The sequence below is a fragment of the Ostrinia nubilalis genome, chromosome 16, assembly GCF_963855985.1.
Source record: "Ostrinia nubilalis chromosome 16, ilOstNubi1.1, whole genome shotgun sequence".
NCBI lineage: Eukaryota > Metazoa > Arthropoda > Insecta > Lepidoptera > Crambidae > Ostrinia > Ostrinia nubilalis.
In genome coordinates, this window is record NC_087103.1 from 3532474 (window position 1) to 3555730 (window position 23257).

General features: G+C 36.9%; 1 protein-coding gene across 1 annotated transcript in view; it reads right to left on the minus strand.

Moving 5' to 3' along the window:
- The window catches only part of LOC135079274 (limbic system-associated membrane protein-like), a 74604-nt gene that overhangs the window by 17089 nt on the left and 34258 nt on the right, over positions 1-23257 (minus strand). Inside the window, exon 5 of the mRNA XM_063973889.1 lies at positions 2305-2478. Coding sequence (XP_063829959.1) covers positions 2305-2478 — 174 coding nt within the window. The remainder of the gene's footprint in view (positions 1-2304; positions 2479-23257) is intronic.

Sequence of the window (23257 nt, forward strand, 5' to 3'; positions counted from 1 at the left end):
ATATACTCAAATTTGGTTCGGAATAAATGAGACTTGCCACTGGAATCTTGGTTTTATTCAAGTTACTACCTGTGGGCTTTTTGGGACTTGTACAATGCACACAAATGTTTGTACTGTGCGAGAATCGAACCCTCTGAAACCTCTGGAATAGTAGTCGGTTTCGAACCACTACACCAAACGGCCGGAAACCAATAACAAACTTAGTTAATTAAAACAAAGGAGAGTTCTACTGTCAACAGCACATCAGACAATACATTTGTCTAGCAGAGTTTAGCACCTATTACATGACATTAGTAGATGCTTCTTTGTAAACTCTGATAATAGTAATAATACACCCCCATCATCATCATTTCAGCCACAGGACGTCCACTTCTGAACAAAGGTATCCCCCTATGACTTCCACATCGCACGGTTGGTAGCGGCCTGCGCGCTCCACATACTTAAAACTTAACGCCAAATTATGAATTGATCTATGAATATTGAATATTGCTGCGGTAGTTTTATAGGAAAATCGGGCTTATTACAGTAACCTAAAATTATGCAGTAATAGGCTTAATCTAACGACATCCTTATAAATTGGATAAGTAGGAAGATATTATCAACTTTTTTAGATTCTGTTTTGTGATGCCATAAACTAAAAGTCAAGGGAGACTTCTGGACCTACTAATGCTATGTTATATGCTAATATTATGCAAAACATTAGCCATTCCGTTTTGTTGCGCCACCGAGGCTCATTCCTTTCTGAATTAGGGACGGTAAAGACGCGTATGGGACAACAAAGGACATAATAGCGGAGTTGCTTCATAAGCGAGTCATTTTGGAGTATCTTGCCATGTACTTTATTAAAATATCATTTTATAAGAGATGTTTTACTTTCGTTGTAAAATACAGAAACTTATTACTCGGTACATTAGGTAATAAGATTTATTATTATGCTAAGCTATGCTATTGTGTGAAATCATATTACAGATCAATAGGTGAGGTGCTCTTACAATTTTAGAATTGTGTCAACAAGATCAGCGATAGTGCAAAAAAATAATTATTAATACGTATACTCGTAGTCATGGAACTTGGGACTTTAAATTAAATAGGTCTATTTTATGATTATTCAAAGAAACCTTCTGGAATGTCAAACAAAACAATCCAATAAATCTATCAGGACATGACGTGAGAACAAGATAAATCATGGTATTCAAGCGAAAGTCGCTCTACCTGACCTTTAAATTAATATCTTCCTTCAAACTCCAGTCCAAATTGCAATTAGTCCGTCCTAATGATTTAACGTAAGACAACTCAATACAACTCTAAACCTCTTCTTGTAGGCGATCTACCTTAATTTTGCTATTACAGAAATTATTTCCTTGCTTGCATGCACGATACCCCGGCACTCATTATCTTGGTTCGTGTAGGTGTGAAAGGAAGATTGTAAAAGAGATATAATCAGAAGGACCATGCCTTAACAGTTCTTAAAATCAGCATATATTAAATACCCACCAATCCTTTTTACACGCGTCTTCCTTAATGGATTTCCAATTTTACCTATGCTGATACTATACATAACCGGGTTGAAAGATGTTTTTCTGCATCTACGAGGTACTACTAGAAGTAGCATAACATTCATTATTATTCCTCATAAATAAAATTATAACTTTTTAACAGTTATTTCCCAATATTTCGTTCATTTCAGTCACATTACGTCCACAGCTGGACAAGGCCGTTGTCCAGCTGTGGACGTAATTTTTATTAGAGTTTTCTTTAAATCCTCCATGCAAAACGGTAATATCTTAAAATCTTAGTTGCTATGAGCAAGCCTACTTACTAACCATCTATTGGAGTATAACCAAGACCTCCTCCTCCCACCAATTTGTAAACACACCTGTGCCAGGCTTACGAGGGTTAAAGTTTACGTGAAAAAGTCAAATTTTAATTAAGGATCCGATATCTGCGAGCGAATTTGCGTTTATTTGATATTTTTGAACAGAAGTAAATTGGCCTCTTAAAATATCTATTTACACTGAAAATATAAATTACACCTACCTAAATTAGTTTTCAAACTTATTTCCTTATAGATTTTTTCTTAAAAACTAGTTTTTAAAAATCCAGATTTTTGCGAACATTTCATTTATCAAAAAAATCCTCATGCGGCCACTACAGCCTTTTGGGTGTCTCACGACCTGATAAAGGTAGCAGGAAGGCGCTGGATGCAGGCCGCTACCAACCGTGCGATGTGGAAGTCATTGGGGGAGGCCTATGTTCAGCAGTGGACGTCCTGTGGCTGAAATGATGATGATGAAGAATACCAACCTTTATCAAACTCTCTTGACAGTGGCTTCTTCAGCAGTATAGGCTCGTGGTCTTCCCTCCTCCAAGTGATCTTCGGAGGAGGGTGGCCCGTGGCTTTGCAGGTGAGGGTGGCGTTCTCCAACTCCTGGACGGAGACGTCTGATGATGTGTCGTCGCTTATGATGTCAGGGGGCACTGTGGACAAATTTTGGAGTCAGATCTTGAGCTTGAGTGAAATGGTGGACAATTGCTAATTACAACATTTTGAACAATGAGCGAGTAAATTGATAGGTTTAAGAAAGTTATTCTAGCTCTCTTCGTTTTAAGCCCCAATTACTGAACTTGGTGCGTGCCTATTTTTTCTAAGTTCTTATGAAATTATTTTCCTTAACTCCGTCTAGGGAATAAAATACCTTTGAGTATTTAGTGTACTTAGTACAGGCAATTTGCAACAAGCTTAAAATCCTGTTCGCTCTTTTTATATTTTTCCTTTTTTTAACGTGATGCAAAACTTAAAAGGATTTTTAAAGCCTGTGTTAAAAATATTCCACGGCAGCTTCGAGTATAAACTCATTCATCAGTACAATAATTTTATTTTACAATCTCTTACAAAACTCGAAGTTATCTCAGGCATGTTCCACACAATAAAATACTACGGCCGTCGGTCCTGCCGATTTTTAACGTGGAAACTTGAACAGGAGTTGGAGGAACGAGGATTTTTTGTTTTGAAACTACTACAATGTTTCTTTGGTCTAGTGGTTAGTTTGGACTGGTTCGGACTCTAGTAAATGTTTTTATCTGAAAATCTGTCGAGCGATTCTGAAAGATATTGGTTCAGTTTAAAGATATTCGCCGACGAAGTTTCGATTTCACTTTTTAGGTTATTTCAAGGTTTATTAGAGACCTTTTTAAAGTCCGTGCCTGAAAAAATCCTAGTACTTACATTAAATAAATTGCGAATATTATTTGTAAATTCTTAAGAGAAACAATTTGAATTTGAACTGCTAAAATTAAAAGAATGGTATGTCAAACACAAGCTTTTACGTGTACTTGCCTTTTAGCAGAAGTAAAAGGAAGGGCTAGGTATGTGAGATATTACGCCTATAGGCTAAAGTATATGGGGTGATTCACACCGTAGTGAATTCACACGAATTTAGATGAAAAATACAAGACCATGGCCATGGTGCAAACATTCCCGAGGTATGACAGTGTAACTAAACAAAGTTGGACAAACAAAATTCTAATTCCTGTCCCAACAGGATCCTCCTAATGCGCAAACTCAAACACGTTTGGAGTAAAAGTAAATTTTCACATTTCCCTGTGATTTAACCTACAGGGTGCTGTGTACTGAAACTTTTCCAGCGTTTGTGCCAAAAGGAACTACATTTCAGGGTTTTTTTTGTTAAATTAAGATGTCTTTTTTAATTTTACACAAAAGTATATTAATGGAAATATGACAAAAAAGATAGAAACTTTTGTCAGTCACTGTTCTGTTTCCTGAAACGCGAACACTGTTGCAATAAAAGGTTTAATAATAATTATCATCAACAACATTTCTTTCATCAACTGTACCTCAAGACTCTGCTGGACAAATTCCTTATTCTCTCTCTTACTCATCTCTTTCCACATTCAATTCTTGAAAAAGTCTTCACTAATTAAAAAGGGGGGTACAGAAACAATCTAAATCTAATTTATTTTGGTTAAAGAAGGTTTTATTTACGTAAATAAATCCTCTTTACAACCCGCATATTTTAGATTTCCATTATAAATTAACAAAGATTCGTGCCGCCTGCAATTTCATTTACATTGCACTCGGTACGGACTTTCTTGCTTTAATTTATAACTTAATTAGGTACTGTGCAGAACTTCAATTAAAAGAAACACTTGCCGACCTTATTATGAAGGTTGTAAGGACAGGTTTGCGTAAACATAAACAGTATATTCAGATCACGCAATTTGCAGTCAAATCTTTTCCCGGAAATTCAACAATTTTCCCTAAAGCAAAAGTAAATAAGCCCACTTATTTTTGGAGAGAGAATCAGGATTTTTCACTAAAAATTAAAACCCAAATAAAGAAAAATTAAGGAACTCAATTTTTTTCATACTATTAATAAATATTTTTCAAATTGAATAACCTAATACGAACCTGATTCAATTTTACACTATGACGCAAGACGCTATTTTCGGTGCCTAAAATTAAGTCAAGTCAAAGTCATCGTAGATACAAACTTAATGTCTAGGTTTAAATTTAAACATGCTTGAAACACACATAATTAATTATGTATATTAATAAAGATAATTTATTATCAATACCAATCATAATTATTTTTAAATACAAATGATGAAATAGCGCGGAACATTTGGAAGTAAGCAATTACTTTAGTCGTTTACTGTCTATTCGATTGACATCTCATTACGAAGTCCATTTAAAATATACTGTAATATACATACCAAAAATAAGTTATTGATACAACCATATTGAATTTAAAAGGTTTTGTTCCGCACGTCTGAATACGAACTAACACAGAGGCAACACAAAATTGTTAAGGTTCAGTTTGGAATATTCCACACATTCAAAATACGAGCGAAATGGGAATTTAATTACCACCAGCTTAAACGTGTATCGATTTTACATCAATCGAATATAGTCCCTAATGACATGCTCTTGTAAGGCATTGAAACAATTTCAAAGATGGTACCGTGACATCGTATTCAAAATATCAAAGCGTATCTACGTCAAATAAGGACGTGTACACACATACGCCATCAAATTCAGGCCGTTTTCGTGCAAAATGCAACGTTTTTACACGAATTAAAAATGCAAAGGCAGACAGTGATAGAAATTTAAAAATACCGGCTTGCCGACTTAACGTCCGGACGTGATTTTTATGTAAAATTCACGTGGAGGTTTTAACTGTTTGATGTCTTCATTACTTCTAAAAATATGCAGTAGAAATATTTTGTTCTGCCCTAAATGGTCAGTTTTTGTATACTCAGAGTCGATCAGCCCTTAAAAATACATAAAGTTTGTTGGATTCTTCGTTTAATTGCTTAGTTAATCAACGCTATCTTACGAAAATGTTTAGATTTGTTAGATAACTCTAATTCATTTGTACTGTACCTTAGACCAGTGTTTCCTTGTCCAGGTCAATGAACATATTGATTATTTGTTGTTAGTGAACAATAAAATATATTAAACTTTGAATTTCAAATTTAGAATATTTGGAACGTCGTTGTGTACGCAGCCTTACAATAACACTCCACTTACATTTCACGTGATGGTTTTATTCAGCCGGTGCCGATCGCGTCAAAGTGCAAATACGTGCCAATCAATCATGTCAGAATGACGTGGAGGAAGAAATTAAGCCGCATTGACACTTCAACGCGCGTCACGTTCGTGTGACACGTCACGAAACTGACAGAACTTAATTGACGCCGTAATTGTTTTGGTGTGTTTCTTAATTGTATTGACATTGATATTTTAGTCTGTCTATAATACTTGGCACGATGATCAGAGGTGGAATTGTGTAAAGCAATCGTTATCATTTGACAGTTCATAACGTCCGATTATTCTGTCAAACGCTTTGTTTAACTGACTTTATCGTACGTTATGAACTGTCAAATGATTACGATTGCTTTACACAATTCCACCTCTGATGTTTATCTTATTCCCTTGCTAATAATGGAAATGTAAAAGTTTATTGAGGATGGATAGACGGACGTTTGTCTGTGTTTCATCATCATCATCAACATTTCAGCCATAGGAATACTGAACATAGGCCTCCCCAAATGATTTCCACAATGCCCGGTTGGTGGCGTTTGTGTTTATGTGCCAATCATTTGACGCGGAGGAAGAAATAAAGCCGAAATGACACTTCAACGCGTGTCACGTTTATGTAACACGTCACGAAATTGACATTTAATTCACGCTGTAGGGGAGACTGGCCCAAAGCGGGCACTCCGCCTAAAGCGGGCACCCCCCTCTAATCTTACACTCATTTGCTCGACTTGTTGTCTTGTCTTGTTAACGTTATCCCCCCGCCCCGCCGCTCCCGCGGAAGTCGTGTGCGCCACCTCCGAGTGACAACACCACGCGTGGACAGCGATAAACGAAATTCGTCAATTTTATTTGAAAAAACAAAGGTATGTTCATTGTGTATTGGATTAAACTGAGTGACGTACGTTATTATCAATGTATGCGTAATGTGTTGCACCTACTTAACCGTGTTTTAAGGATATTTCCTTGAAAATTATTAAAAAGGAATTAAAGTTTATGTTTTATGAAACGTGGTGTGGCGCAAAAGGCAAAGTGAGCAGGGCAAAATGAGCATGCTCACTTTACCCTCTTCATAGCCAATATAAACTAACTTGCTTTTATTGTTAGTACTCTATATTTATCGTGTAGGTATAGTCAGTTTTTCTGTGCTAGTCGAACAATGTAAACAATCTTTTTATAACTTTTAAAGTAATATCAGTGAAAAAAATTAATAAATTAAATGATTTGAAAAGATATCGGTGTTCAACGATGTCTTACCTACATAATAATATGTAGGTTGTGAGCTTTGTGTTTATCTTATTTTAAAACGAATTATTCCGTTAAAAAGGAATATTAAGATTGTTTATAATATTGGACAAGCAAAGAAAAAGAGACTTTAGTGTCGACATTAATCTCTTATTATTTGACTTTTTAGATGGTAAATAAATATAAAAGAAAATCACAACAAGGTTCTTGGAGTGAAGCTGCAATACTTCAGCTCAAAAGCTTCAAAATACTAAAAGATAATGATTCAAGACTGAAGTTTGATGAATTTTTATGTCTAAAATCTATTTTTTCGCAAAACAGAAAGTATGATTCTCATTCTGTGTTTTAATAGAGACATTCCTTATTATTCAAAGGTCAAAATTATATAGTAAAAATAAAAAACTATTGCCCTCTGCATGCCCGTTTTGCCCGTGTGCTGGTGCTCGCTTTAGGCCACCCCCTCGGGCAAAGTGAGCAAGTGATAGTGTTTCGTATTTGAATGCCTACTTTTTATATATTAGACAAATGAATGATTTGAAAACGCCATGTCAAACTACAATAAATGTAGTAACTGATCACGATAAAAACTTATTCTGTTTTGCTTATTCTGTGTGTTTTTTTCCTACTTTACCTTAAGGTGCCCGCTTTGGGCCAGTCTCCCCTAATTATTATGAAGTACAACATTTAGCTTTTATTTAAACCAAAGTTTTAATTCATAATATCCTCAAAATCCGCCGCACAATAATACTCAAAATTTGAGTATGCAAAATCCAATCGCGCATTTACAAAGTCACCTAGAATTTTGTACAAGTTCGAAATTGGAAAAGGAATCGCTACACCGTCTCGGGCCATGCAAATCGCGGCGGCAAATAAAAAAGTAAATTGGTAAAGTTTCAGCGTTTTGCGGTGGTATATTGAAGTTTTAGACGGCGGAGACGTTTGTGTAAACGCACCGCAGCTCGTGGGTGTAATGGGGGCTTTTCTTGATGACTGGCATGATTTTTTAAATATTTTTTTATTTTTCTTATGGCTTTGGCTGCGAGTATTTACAAAATATGCAGCTCATGACCATCTGCAAAAAGTATTTATAGTCGAAAGCAGTTTGCAAACTTGGTGTTTATTACAAATAATAATAGCTTCATATGCCGACGACTGCTTCTTTGAAATCCAAAAATATTTTTTTGGTTCTGAAAAATAAGCTACAGCGATTTAGAAATCACAACATAAAAATATATAACACTAGCTTTATCCTCAGTTGCTTAACCTAAGTGAAAATATTGTCTGTCTCATAGTATGATTGATTTTCACGCGTTTTTCTTTCAAAAATATTTAAAGTACCTATGGATTACATTGATAAGACGTATTATTAAGAAAACTTTGCTGTACCTAAATTCTTGGGGATTGAGGTACAATGAACTTTAATTAGTATAGTCTTTACTGTACTAATTAAAGTTCAATAAAGAACTTACCATGTTTGTTTCCATTGTCTCTGTCTCTAGAAGGCTAAAGAAACTACTATTAACTACTTTCCAATAATTCCCGTAAAGAATACTTTGTTACGGAAAATTCCTATATAATAACTTAGTTGGTCACAATGAAGAAAACCTACCCGGTAAGCTTAAGATATTTTACAAGTTCTTATTATCATTGCAATAAATTTGTATTGATGGTCTTGCAACTCAATTTTCAGGCAGTTATTTTGCTTGAGCTGAAATTTTACATACACGTGTAATAAAATAAAATAAAAGAAATAAAACTGTTTCCTTTTCAGGGTTTCAGACAATTTCAGGGTCACTAGTTCAATAATGAACTGCTGAACGACGTGAATGTATATCGAACATAAGCTTAAATGTATATTGTTTACTAATGTATTTTGCTCACCTGGAGGAGTTACAGAGAAAACTAGCAATTCTTAAATCCCAAATACATGTATTTTGTATGTATTAATTAGTAAAAAATTGTGGTTGTAAATGGGCTAAAGAATAATTTTGAATTCAGCAAAAGAAGGCCTACTCCACCACCCACACAGTATCGCAACTTAACTCGTACTATTACAGAGTATAGAGTTATCTGTCCCCACTTGAGCAGATGGAGTTCGCGGCAAACTTTATTTATACCAACTTCCAGGGGAAATGTTTAACGTTGAATTTTTATTTTTACTTCCTTTGAGAAGGTTGGACTCGTTTGCTTGGTATTTCATTTTAAACGCAGTACAGACTACAGTGTTCTTAGTGCGAGTTTGCATTGAACGTTTTCGCTAGCGAGTGCGTCAAAAAATCTATGGAGATTTTTTTTTCTAATGATTATTAGGAATTTGTATTACACAAATTAATGACTAATAGTCCCGTTAGCCCCTCGTGTTAAGCTAAATAAGCTTGTGTTACGAGTGGGCTCACCACAAATAGTCGAGCGGCGGTGGGATTCGAACCCGCGTTCCTCGGATGTCGAGTCGGCCAGTACGACCCCTTCGCCGTTCGGCTATCGTGGCTACAATTCTATAATTTTAGTTCTTGTAAGTATCCGCAAGGGGCGCTGTACAATCTTTAATATATTTCATGTAATTTTTTACGCAGTCGCTAGCGAAAACGTTTTGTGTAAACTCGCACTAGCACTCAGCACGTCAGACTTTACATTTTTGTCGTAAACTCATCCCTATTACAACTCCATAAGATACCTCAGTTTTTAGCTTGATTTGCGTACTGTACGTACAGTCAGCGTCAAGTAGTTCGTGACACCCAAAGTAGCCAAAAAGTTCGCAACACGTCTTTGTGACAATGGAATAAGGTCTGTTGTCAACTTTCTGGCCACTTTGAGAGTCACGAACTATTGACTGTACAGTCAGCATCAGACTAAACGACGCTGACTGTACAGTCAGCATCAGACTAAACATGCTAGTTATAAAATAGCAACTATTACAAACCATATAAGTAGCAGGTGTACCTCGATTGAGGAAATCCGTAAACGAACTAAAGTCGCTGACACAGCCCGACGGATTAGCAAGCTGAAGTGGCAATGGGCAAGGCACATAGTACGCAGAACTGACGGCCGATGGGGCAGCAAGGTTTTGGAAATGAGGCCCCGTACCGGAAAACGCAGCGTGGAACGTCCACCTATAAGGTGGACCGACGACATCGTAAAGGTAGCAGGGAAGCGCTGGACGCAGGCCGCTACCAATCGATCTACGTGGAAAGCATTGGGGGAGGCCTATGTTCAGCAGTGGACGTCCTATGGCTGAAATGATGATGATGATGTACCTCGATTTGCCGTGGTCTGTACGTACTGAGAAGAGTAACATACCTATTTTGTCTAAAACAGGTTTTTGAGAGAGTTCATGTTGCGTAAACATTTGCCACTGTGTTTTGAAAACGAGATATTTTAAGCGAAAACGGAAAACACATTCTAAATTGTTTCGCTAACAAAAATATAATTTCGTTGGAGCTTGCAATTGCAAATAGCAAGTAAACAGATGTGAACCGACGCTGTGCAACTGTATACTACTCGTATAGAAAGTGTATCTTACGGCTGCTGTGTTAAATCCACTGTTTTCATTTTTTTGCCTTATAATTTTAAATTGGAGACAGTAATATTATGCATAAATATTTAATTTAGTAAAAATATACTAGGGTAAGGAATTAATGAAAGTGTGTCTTACATACCTACAAATGTAACATGTAGGTACTTTCGACGAATGAAACGACAAAAGTGTCTTACATGTTAAAATTTATTTAGTATCAGTAAAGAACGAAGCACACTAAACTTATGAACCCGGAAACGGATCGTAACTGTATCAACTCGAGACGGTCAGTATTATTTGTATCTCCGTAATGCAACGCACACGTATCCGCACCGTATCGTAAACGCCTGGCCTCCTGGCGAAAGGCGATACGGTGTTCCAGGTTGATAAGTGTGCTATGACCATAATGTTTTTTTGAATTAACATTACGGCAACTTCTTAGAGTCACGGCAATTTTTCCCTTTGTGCGCGATCTATGTCTGATGCGACGCGATCTATCTATGTTTTGTAATTTTAGTAGATCATCCAATTAAACTATAGCGTAAACATAGGAAGCGCCTTATTCCTGAAAATAATATAACGTGATACAGAAAAATTCCCGTGTCACCGAGCCTTACGACGACGTCTATTCTCGGACGTCAACTTGACGCTGGACGCAGATTTGACAAAGGCTTTAAACATCTTGTGTAATCATTAACCGACTTTATTATTCTTATTCTTGCTTTTATTAATCCACCGTTCATAATTAAGGTCGCCAAAATTACCTGGAATTTATAACCCGAGCCAACAAAAGAACCAGCTAATTTATTAACTCTTCCAAGTTTCTGAGTTTAGCAATTTCGTGCCCGGTATTTGCATGCCGGCCCGCGCCAAGATTTCTTTTCCAATTTCGGACTTGTTCCTAGTTTATTGAGTCCGGGTGTCATTCGGGGTGACAGTAGTTAGGTTAGTGAACACCCGGGTGAGCGGTTTGGGTCGGTTTAAAGGGAAGAGTTGGTGATTCGACACGTTGAGGGTTAAACTTAGATTTATTAACATCAGCGAAATCATGTAAATAAATAAAAAATAAATGACACGTGTTTTCAGACCCTTGATACCATTAGTTAATTGCTGATAGATTTGAAAAACAATTTCACAAACTCATTTGACTAATATTGATTTAAAAGCAACTAACTTGGCACCTTTGATATTTAAACATAACCTTTAAATTTACATAGAACACAAGTTTATGTATAATTAATATTAGCCCTGATACGAGCGAGCAGTAACAAATCGGTTGGTCCTATATTATTAAGAATTCCACATGAACTTTTCATTTAATGTTTTTTAATCTTTCAATTGACTTGCACTATAAATCATGTAATATTTTTACAACACCAGTAAAGTTTAAAGTTCTCTACTTAAAATTTTCATTTTCAGCCGAGGTTTCATTTCAGAAGAACTGTAAGAAAACAATACGGGCCAAAGCTAACAAAAACCAGACTTTACACTAAAAGGTTCGGAAAGTGGGTCAAAATCTTGCGTTTAAATTTTCCTTTTTACACGTTTTTACAGAATTTAATCCCCATTACAGCACAGTTTTGTTATTTCTCTGAAACTTACGCAAGTTGCGCTGCAAAAGTGCGAGCTTTTGTTTACTTCCTTTTTACTTGTTCCAGAGCTTTCTGGATCGAAAGAAGCTCCCGCTTTGCGCATAGAATGAAAAGCTTAAACGTGTTACTGTTTATGAAGAATGGTTAATTAATTAATGTTGAAATTATGGTAAACTTTAGAGAAAAAGTAATTTTACTTTTCTTCTCTTCTTTGATCCGAACCAAATACTTAATAGTCAAAGTCAAAGTCAAAATTTCTTTATTTGTTTAGACTTATAATAGTACTTACAAATCGTCAAATATTTTGCTCTTAAGGAGCCTCTACATGTCTCATAACCTTTTTACCCTACCAGCGCTTCGAGACCAACATTTGGCAAGTGCTGAGAAAAAGCGCCGCAACAAACTCAGTCACCACTGTCTGCCGGTTAATATACGAACAATTGCGAATAATTCTATGTTGATTTTCAGGAATTGAGTAATTATGATATTACTGAATTATAGCATAAGAATTAATAGTTAGGATAAAAGGTTGATTCCTTTTTCATTTTTACTTTATACTGCATCTAATCATAATCAAATGCATCAAAATCGCACGTAGGCAGGTACTTAACTTTCTACACGTGTAGTTGGCGCTGTTTACATTGACGTATACGGAATATGACACAATATGTCAGAAACCAGTAGCGGCGTAAGGGGGGGGGCGGTGGGGGCGGTCCGCCCCGGGTGCCAAGCATCAGGGGGTGACACAAGTCGCGCAGATTAGTACTCACTGGCACATCTGCATGGCAAATCTGCGGTCTATGTCATGATACGGGGGGTGGGGGGTGTGATTGTCTTTCAATCTTCGAATCGGTAGGTAACCCCCAAAATCCTGGGAAGGTACCAGGGGGTGCCATAGGACTTGTGACGGGGGAGGGGGGGGGGGGGATGGTACCGCCCCGAACCATTCCGAACCACTCGTGGTGTGAAATGACTAAAGACCCATAGTAATACTAGCACAGCACCTAACTACAATCTACGGATTCATCCTCATCATCATTTCAGACATAAGACGACCACTGCTGAACATAGGCCTCTCTCCGATAATTTCCAGGGTGGCCGGTTGGTAGCGGCCTGCATCCTGTGCCTTCCTGCATCACCAAGGTTCACCTACTAGTTGAACAGACGACCTACGAATGCCTCAGAATAAACTAACGATAATGAATAACTTAACAACGGAGTGTGCGGTGGCTAGATAATAATAAAGGTTTACCTACTGTTTTAATAAATTGACTGTGACTCGGCAGACATCCACTTAAATTCAGAAATAACCCATTTAATTTGCCTTTGATGTATTTACTACTATTCCTTACATCAATCGAGACCTAACACGGTTTTACAGAATGTTTTCGATATCAAAATCACACTTGTTACCAGCAACAAATAAAAACAAATTAACGGGAACACCTTTATGAATTCCCATGACATTTTGTCAGAAAATTGGTTTCACATTTCGTATTCTAGGTTAATTATCGAAGACGTGCTGTTTCAACGAAATAATGTGGAGTTGTTGAACGATATTGACATTTTGGAGACAAAACATGAGGGAATTACAAAACTTAACGACATTTCTTTGTGTTACCATCGTGATATCAGTGTGCCTACACTTGACATCTCAGAGATTAGAAATGTATTATTATTATAATTATTAAACTTTGTTACTAAGCTTCGACTTCAATGAAATTCGTTTACGCTATTTACTATTTTAAAACTTTTAACACATGTTACGTTGACTTTCATTTTTTTATCAGACGGACCAAAGTGAAAACCAAATCGAATACATTAGAACAATTATCAAAGACTATGATGCTCTCTACCTTCTAAGTTCACAGCACATTGGCCTACTTAAAAAAAATTGAGGCTTCCGGCGACTGGGACCGCAATTAACTAGGACCGCGGTCCCAGTCGCCGGATCCATAAAAAAATAATAATTTTCTTCCGGCGACTGGGACCACTCATAGATAACTTAAAAGAAAATATTATTCAATCCAAAATCGGTACAGTACTAAAATCCATGAGTGGTCCCAGTCGCCGGAAGAAAATTATTAAATTTTTACGCATCCGGCGACTGGGACCGCGGTCCCAGTTAATTGCGGTCCCAGTTGACGGAATCCTCAAAAAATTATAACTTTCCTAATCAATTTCAGACTATCTTTACATCGATCAAGGAAAATTCCTAGCCCAATAGTATCAAAGATTCCCCACACACGTTCCTTAGAGTTATTCAAACACTTTTCTATCGTCAAAGTGTTTCAATGACGTCAGTCAGTATCAATATGTCCAATTCACGTTTCACCAGTGACGTTAGTGGACTAGTAAAGTCCATCGAGTTTAATTGAAAAATAAATTAATCCCATTAAAGTCTGGGAAATAACGGGAATGGAAACGAAATAATACCTTTTCAATAATGAAACAGTGAAGAAGGATTTAATTAACAGTTCACACTGTATAAAATAGGAAATCGTATCTAAAAATAGACGTTAAAAACCTTTATGAATTGTCTTCAATTCGAAGAATACTAAGGCTGGGTTGTACTTTCTTACTTTAACTTTGACAAACGTCAAAAATCTGTCAAAATCCACACAAAAAGCACCGGTTATCGTTATAGTTACGGTCAAAGATAGGTGGTGCAACTCAGCCTAAAAAAATATACTCGTGATCGTTATTGTTACTTTGTGATCACTCGAATCGAAGCCACGGCCATGCACTGTATTTCATTAGTTTTTTTACAAATGCAAACTGTAAACGATACCTAGAATTTATTTCAAGCTAAATTATTATTGTGGTAACGATTAGGTAATACAATAGCATCTTTCAAGTACCAACTAAGAACCTATGAAAGAATATTCCATCAAGAAATTGTCTACTCGGTTAGATGTCAATATCAATTACCTGCTTACTACCTACGAGTATAATGTAGCTGCACTTTAAAGAGTCCGATACCAGGCCACTACGAATAAAAAATTCACGAGCAGTAGGTACCAACTTGTTAACACAACAGGTTATTCTGCGCCTATTTATTCTGTTGCCAACACAAATCGAACTTTCCGTGAATAATTTTAGGGTTTTAACTCTACTAGTGGGTCTTACCGACCGGGCTTTATGTCTGGGGTGGCAAAGTCTTTAATACCCTAAGATTAGGCAGAAAATAATCACGTGTGGGTTCCTTAGGCTATCCCAGAGGCTATATAAATGATTTCGGTGGCCATGTTTCAAATATCTTTCTTAGAACAAAGTAGAATAACCTGAAAAATTCGAAAACTTTAACATTCCTAAATATAAATGCGATTTTATGGATTTATGTTTGTTAATCTTTCACGCAAAAACTACTACATGGAATTTGATGAAACTTTACAGTATTGTGGTTTATACATCAAAATAACATGACTGTTATTTATTACGATCTGTGAAAAACTGAATTTCACGTAAACGAAGGCGTGGGCGCAGCTATAATAATAGAGAAACCCAAACCTCCTGAAAATTTGGAAACTCAGCTATATTAAAATAAAAACAAAAGTCTACCGAATGTTGTAAAGATGTTACAATAACTAGCTGGTATAGTTTCTTCGAAGTGTTTTTAGTATCTTTTAGGTCAATGGACTCACAGATAGGGTTTGCTAAGGCTCTGCGCCAGCCATTGTAATAGGCCACGACTAAAGTGGATTGGCCATTTTTCTAGGTCAGTAGATAGCCTAACTCGTTAATGTACCTGAGGCCTCACAGTGCATGTTACTGGCGATATAAAAAGAAAGGCAGGGAAAATAGACTTTAATGCAGCATTTCGTTTATAAGCTACCTAGTTACAAAGTTAAAACTAACAAAGCGCTGTTGTTTTAAATACTGAAACTTTTTTTTACTTTTTTATTCGAGTCAATAAACTTTTTCATATTCAAATCATTCGTGGAAAGTAAATTTAAGAAAAAATTCGACAACGCTGCTCAGTTTGCTTACCATGAGTTTACGTTAGGTGAGCTCGCTAGCGACTGCGTAAAAAAATGACATTAAAGTATGACATATTGTGCAATGCCCATGCCAATGCCAATGCGGCTACTTTCAAGAAATAAAATCTTCATAGATTTTTTTGACGTACTCGCTAGCGAGCACACCTAACGTAAACTAATGGTAAACATACAGTTTACGAATAGGTGTGCTCTGTTTTGAACCAAAAACTTAATCATAGTACCGAAATTCTGTTAAAAATAAATGTTAGAACGAATCAAGACGAGCTTCCAGGAAAAAAGATAATTAAGAGATCAACAGAACATGGCGTAAAAACAATACCTTCTTGTATTAATCATATAATATTGTGATAAATTATTTTTATTTATAACTTATCCGGTCTCAAAGAAAGGTAAATTAAAATTTTAACTATTTAAGCAAAATCCCCTACGCAAAACTCGGTGGCATAATAACCTGATGTATTAATATTATAATGGATCGGAAATCGGAATCCTAACATGTGTTCCGTGAGTAGGGTCGCCATGAAAACCTTCGATATATTACTTCGTTAATTGGATTATTTTTCCGTCTATGTGGACTTTTATAAGGCTGTTAAAATGGACTAGAAACGTAAACCATAAGGCTGTAAGTATCAAAGAAGACCCAAGCAATAGCAGAGGTTTAATTATTGTGGACACAACAAGCTACACTTGTTCTTAAGCCAGTTTCAATTCCATTTTATAGGTTATGTTGCCTGATTTACGATTCACCCTTCTATCGCACATCGGTATTGCATATCAAATATCGGTCAGCTGCTAAAAGCGCGCCTAAACGTATGTCAACTGAAAATCGTATCGGGTAGGTAGTAAGTACTACCCGTACCCTATCAATACTAACTCTGAGACGTTACCTCCCTCTCAACTCAATTCTATTGGAATTATTGAACCGGATCTTGATGAAATTGAATCCATTATCTCTAACCTTAAATCTGACTCTGCCGCAGGCTGTGATAATATACCCACCAAAATCATCAAATTATCGAAAGCTGATCTCGCACCAGTTATCGCCCGTCTGTGTTGTCTATGTTTTGCCAAGGGTATCTTTCCATGTATGTTAAAGCGAGCTATAGTACATCCTATTTTTAAGGGTGGGGCTAGAGACGATGTCAATAATTACAGGCCTATTTCTGTCCTCAGTGTCATCTCTAAAATATTAGAAAAAACTATTAATAAACGATTGCTTGAATTTTTAAATAAGTATAGCATCTTATCGGACTCCCAATTCGGTTTTCGCGAAAAGAAAAGTACTGAGGATGCAGTACTAGAACTAACAAGCACTATTGTTAACCACCTGGACGACAAGAAAAAGGCCTTGTGCGTGTTTCTTGACCTAAAAAAGGCTTTTGACACCGTCTCTATCCCCATACTTACTGCTAAGCTGGACAGAATTGGCATTCGTGGTCAATTTCTTCATCTTCTTTCCGACTATCTGATGCACAGAACACAACGGGTTAAGGTGGATGATGATTGCTATAGTTCTGAGGAGACTTGTACAAGTTATGGTGTCCCACAGGGCAGTGTACTTGGACCCACACTGTTCCTAATATACATCAACGATCTTACTAATACTGCTCTACTCAACGGTAAAATTGTGTCGTACGCTGATGACACAGCTCTATTGTTTTATGGAAAGAGTTGGAATGAGGTATTTGAAACCGCTTCTAGTGGCCTTAACACTGTAACCAAATGGCTAGACAATAATCTCCTTACACTGAACACAAATAAAACTAACTACATAACGTTTTCAATTACTTCATCTACTCAACCAGGCAGCAATTGTCAGCTTACGGCACACACTTGCGATGATCCTAATCCCAACCCCTTGAAGAAATGTAGTTGTCAACCACTACAGAGAGTCCCCTATGCCAAGTACCTAGGAATTTATCTGGACCAACATCTGAACTGGCAAAAACAAATTGATATGTGCACTCAGCGCGTCCGGAAATTGTTATGGATTTTTAAATATCTGAGACACATCACTGACCGCGATCTTATATTATATATCTACACATCTCTGGTTCAATCCGTCTTAACATACTGCCTGCCGGTTTGGGGTGGTTCCCACAAAACAAAAATGATTAAGATAGAGAGAGCACAACGCTCACTTCTTAAAGTAATGACCTTTAATAAAATTACATTTAGGACCTCCCAACTGTATCTAGACTGTGATGTTCTGACTGTGAGACAACTTTACCTCTTAAAGTGTGTCCTTAAAACTCACAAATCGATTATTCCTGATCCCAAAATAATAAGTAAACGAAATCCATTTTCTGTGGCTCATGCCCCAACTGTAAATACTAAGTTTGCTCGTATGCAATTCAAATCTCAATCTATCATCGTATACAACAAAATAAATAGTAAACTAAAATATTACAACAAACCTTATTTTGAATGCAAATTTTTGGTTACATCTTGGCTAAAACAACTCGATTATAACGGCACGGAATCATTACTTACAGTTATTATGTAATTAACACTTCTATGGCTACTATCTACAGGTTAAAGGTGCGAACTGTGGACATAGTGTATACTTTTATCTTCTCTACAAGTATTTGTGTATTATTATTATTATTATTTACTTTCTTTCCGCCCGCGGTTTCACCCGCGTGGAATTTTTCGGTTTTTATATAACCTATGACACTCAGCAATTTTGTGGCTTTCTATTGGTGAAATAACTTTTAAAATCGGTTCAGTAGATCCCGTGATTGCCCCTTGCAATTTAATAAATATACAAACACACAAACTTTACCTCTTTATAATATTAGTATAGATTATTTAATTACTTATATATCTACTTACTTATATGTCTATTTAATTCTACTTCTCACATATAACACTAACTCAAGTAACATTATTTAAGTAACATTTAACGTCATTTCAACGAGTCTGTTTCCATTATTGTATTTAGACAGAGCGGTCTGATCCTAACACAAGTTGATAAAACTTAAAAGGATTAGATCCAAAACTTTGTTATGTGACTTGTTTGTATGAATAAAATATTTTGTTTTTTTTTTTTTTTTTTTTTTTTTTTTTTTTTTGTACCCAATAGCATTTCAGCGAATATACATAGTTATATCGCGATAATGGATGTCAATCCATCGTTCTGTCGCGGCATGGCACATTTGGAAGATTGAATATTTCAGTATCATTTATCGTACCACTGAACGACCAAAGTATCTCTCGGCACACCGATATTCAAGACTATATTATTATTATTAGTGGCGACCACAGAATACAATCTGAGATAGTGCGAATCAAACGTACTCGTACGGAGTATGTTATATCGATAGTGGAAGTATCAATTAATGTAAGGGACATTTTGGCCAAAATGAGTTATATATACCAACGCATTCAGAATTTTCGGCTCTATCGATTGGTATACTTGAAATGTTGATATCTTTAAAAAAATGTCCCTTACCTTAAACATTTTTAGTCGTCTGAATACGACTTTTGGGGAAACAAATGATTTAAAGGACGTAAATTCCTTTTAATAATACAATTCAGCCCTTACCCTAAACTGTTGGTTTTAACTTTTGAACTCATTGAACCTTACTTCATTTAAAACTTTTTGATTTATTATAATTAGGCCCTTACGTTAATATGCATATAGGATATCAATTACTTTTTTTGGTGGTGATATGCATTTAATGCCTCCCACTCCTACTACACTAATGAACACTAAGTTGTCTTGTTTCTATCTTTTTTCTGTTCATTTTTACGCAGTTGGGTATTTGACCGAGGGGCTGAAGGCTCTTCAGAAGCTGTTCAATTCCGTCATCCTCGAAGGAAAAACGCCTACGGTATGGCACAGAAGTGTGGTGACACTCTTCTTCAAAAAAGGCGACAAAACCTTGTTGAAGAATTATAGACCCATCTCACTTCCGAGCCATGTCTACAAGCTGTTTTCGAGTCATTACGAATCGTCTCGCTCGTAAGCTCGATGACTTCAAGCCTCTCAATCTCTCAATCGCTTTAGTACACCACATACATACGCCACGGCAGATTATACAGAAGACCGAGGAGTATAGTCAGTCACTTTGCCTGGCGTTTGTGGACTATGAGAAAGCTTCGATCGAGACCTGGGCAGTACCTACTACAGTTTCTCCAACGGTGTCAAATTGACTACCTATATCGATACATCGACATGTTGAAAGGCTTGTACGAAAACGCCACAATGTCGTTCCGTCTCCAGGATCAAGACTCGAAACCAGTTGCAGCAGCAGACAGGGGGAACTGAAAACTCCGAAACTGTTTCTGGACTGGAACGGATTCGGCATAAATATCAACGGTGAGTAAATAACCCACCTTCGATTCGCAAACGATATCATAGCCATGGCTGAGACCGTGGAAGATCTAGGCACAATGCACAATGGCCTGAGTCGAGCCTCTCAACAAGGGGGTCTTAAAATGAAACATGGACAAGACAAAATCATGTCAAATGTCCGTGTTGCACCCACTCCTCTAAAGGTTGGATACTCGACACTCGGCAGTTGTTGACACTTATAATATACCTAGTACAAACAGTCCAGTTAGGCTGGTTATAGTGTCACGCGGACCGTCCAGTGTGGATCCGCTTCACACAGCCGATCTGTAAACTTCGAGGAAACGTTTTAGAGTAATGCGGTCCGCTGGAATCGCTCGCTCTCTATCAGTTCATACAGATTGGCTGTGCGGAGCGATCCGCACTGACGGTCTGCGTGACACTAAAACCAGCCTTAGGTATGTATAACTTCGAGGAAGAGGTCAATCGTCGAATCCAACTCGGCTGGCAACGTTCAGGAAGCTTCGTGATATTCTCACGTCTGAAATATCGCACTGTCTCAAGACAAAAGTCTTTGATAACTTATGGATCTGAGACGTGGTCGCTTACTGTGGGCCTCATAAGAAGACTCAAGGTCAAAGGCGATGGAGCGTGCTATGCTCGTAGTGATTGAACCAGAAATGACGTGATCCGCAGGAGAACCAAAGTGACTGACATAGTCCGCAGAATCGCTAAAATCAAGTGGCAGTGGATGGAGCTCGTAGCTTGCAAAGCTGATGGCCGCTGTGGCAGAAAAATTCTTGAGTGGCGACCACGAGCTGGAAGACGTAATGTGCTGCAGACCCCCACTAGGTCGACCGACGATCTGGTGAAGGTTGTAGGAGGTGTCTGGATGCGGGCGGCGCAGGACCGGTTGTTGTGGAAATCCTTGGGGGAAGACCTTTGTCCAGCAGTGGACGTCATTCGGCTAAAACGAACGAACGATGATTGAAAAAAAAACCTTCGTTTCAGCCAAATGACGTCCACTGCTGGACAAAGGCCTCCCCCAAGGTTTTCCACAATGAACGGTCCTGCAAAAAACCTAACTGAAAAAAAAACCTAACTGCGTAAAAATGAACAGAAAAAGATAGAAACAAGACAACTTGTTCACAAATGAAGACGTAGGCATCATCAGTGACTAAATGTTTTGTTGGTGATGTGTATTTGATGCCTCCAACTGCATTTGTGAACACTAAGTTGTCTTGTTTCTATCTCTTCTCTTCGTTTTGTTAATGAATACTCGAATGCAACCTCTACTTACATCAGGTTTCAATGTTAAAATTGTCAAGTTACAATAATATTACAGTCGTGTTTATTCTTAAATGTACCTTACAACATACATGACATTCCATACTGTGAAATTTCAACATTGTAAGGTACAGTCAAGCTCGTTTTTTTAATGTAAGGGACATGCTATCTTTTAAACTACCCATTTTTCGAAAATTTGGCGTTTATATTATGAAAGAACAGAAAATTCTAAGAAACTTTGCCATAGAAACTATTTAAATCGTAACATCACATAAAAAGATATTGAGGTATAAAAAAAAAATCGTTTTTTGGCTCTCCTGAAAAGTCGTGTTTTGTCCCTTACAGTAATTGATATTTCCACTATCGATATTTGTATATTATGTGACCATACCAATATACTCTTTCGTAACTTCACAAGAAACTACTTCATACCAATAACTTATTGATTTTGTCTCCATTTACAAACATTAAAATTTTTACAATCATGGAATTTTGTCCCACTAAAAACAGCCCACCTGGGCACCCTATTGGTCGTCTGACCGATCGATCAGCGTCTTACGTGCCCCAGAAACTGGAATGGAAATAAAGGGTGCGGTAGGAAACGACCCAACGGCTGTCCTCAGGTGAGTGTGTTTCAGGTAGCCGTATTCACAAACGATACTTGCTTAAGTGAAGCAGCAAATCGAACACACAGCGTTGAATAGAACTGTGATTGGTTCGTGTGTCATCTTGTGCGGCCACGCGGACTGTGAGACCTCAAAGTAAATGTTTATACGGGCGAACGAGTTGTGGAAAACAAAAGACATCGTTAAGTAACGTAAACGACCATTTTGTAGAGTAACTAATTGGCAGTACCAATGTTTCAAAATATTGTAAGCATTGAACGATTATGTTATATTTCAATACAAATTCAAACATCAATTTAATTTAATCATATAAACTGTTCATAAATATGTTGCGGTAGCGACACATTTTGAAACATTGGCACTGCCAATATATTAATGAACTCGACTGTACCTACAGAGTGAAATGCTCACTGTACTATGAATTTTGTTATAGGTACTACATGTAATAATCAATAGTGCGAATTTTATAAACGATAAATTCAAATTCAAAATTCAACAATTTATTTCGTCGGCCGTTTGGTGTAGTGGTTCCGAGCGGACTACTATGCCGAGAGGTCCCGGGTTCGATTCCCGGCCGGGCAGAAATTGAAATGATGAATTTTAATTTCTGTGACGGGTCTGGGTGTTACTATGTATAATATTATGTATGTATTTAAAAAAAAAAGTATATAAGTAGTATATCCGTTAAGCTAGCACCCATAACACAAGCATTAAGTTGCTTACTTTGGGGCTAGCTGGCGCTGTGTGAAATTGTCCAAAGATTTATTATTATTATTATTATTTGCATAAAATAGGTATATACATACCTACGTAGGGTTTGAGAGAGGTTTAGGTTGCAGAGTTTTTAAAGACTATTTACCTTTACAATAATATTATTCTTTACACAGAACATCAATCATTCACTGTTTTCTTCCTCATGAAGATCTTATAATTTTCTTTTTTATTTTAAGCTTCGAATGAATCCATTGAATCAAGTTATGAAGAAAAAAAGATTTTCGTACCCAGCGTATGTAGAGTTGCTATGACGTGATAGATTTTTAAAGAACCTTGATACACCTGATAAAAATAAATTGACCTAATTTATCAATTGGCTTATTTTTATTGACTTATTATGTATTAATTTTGTTCCTCATTT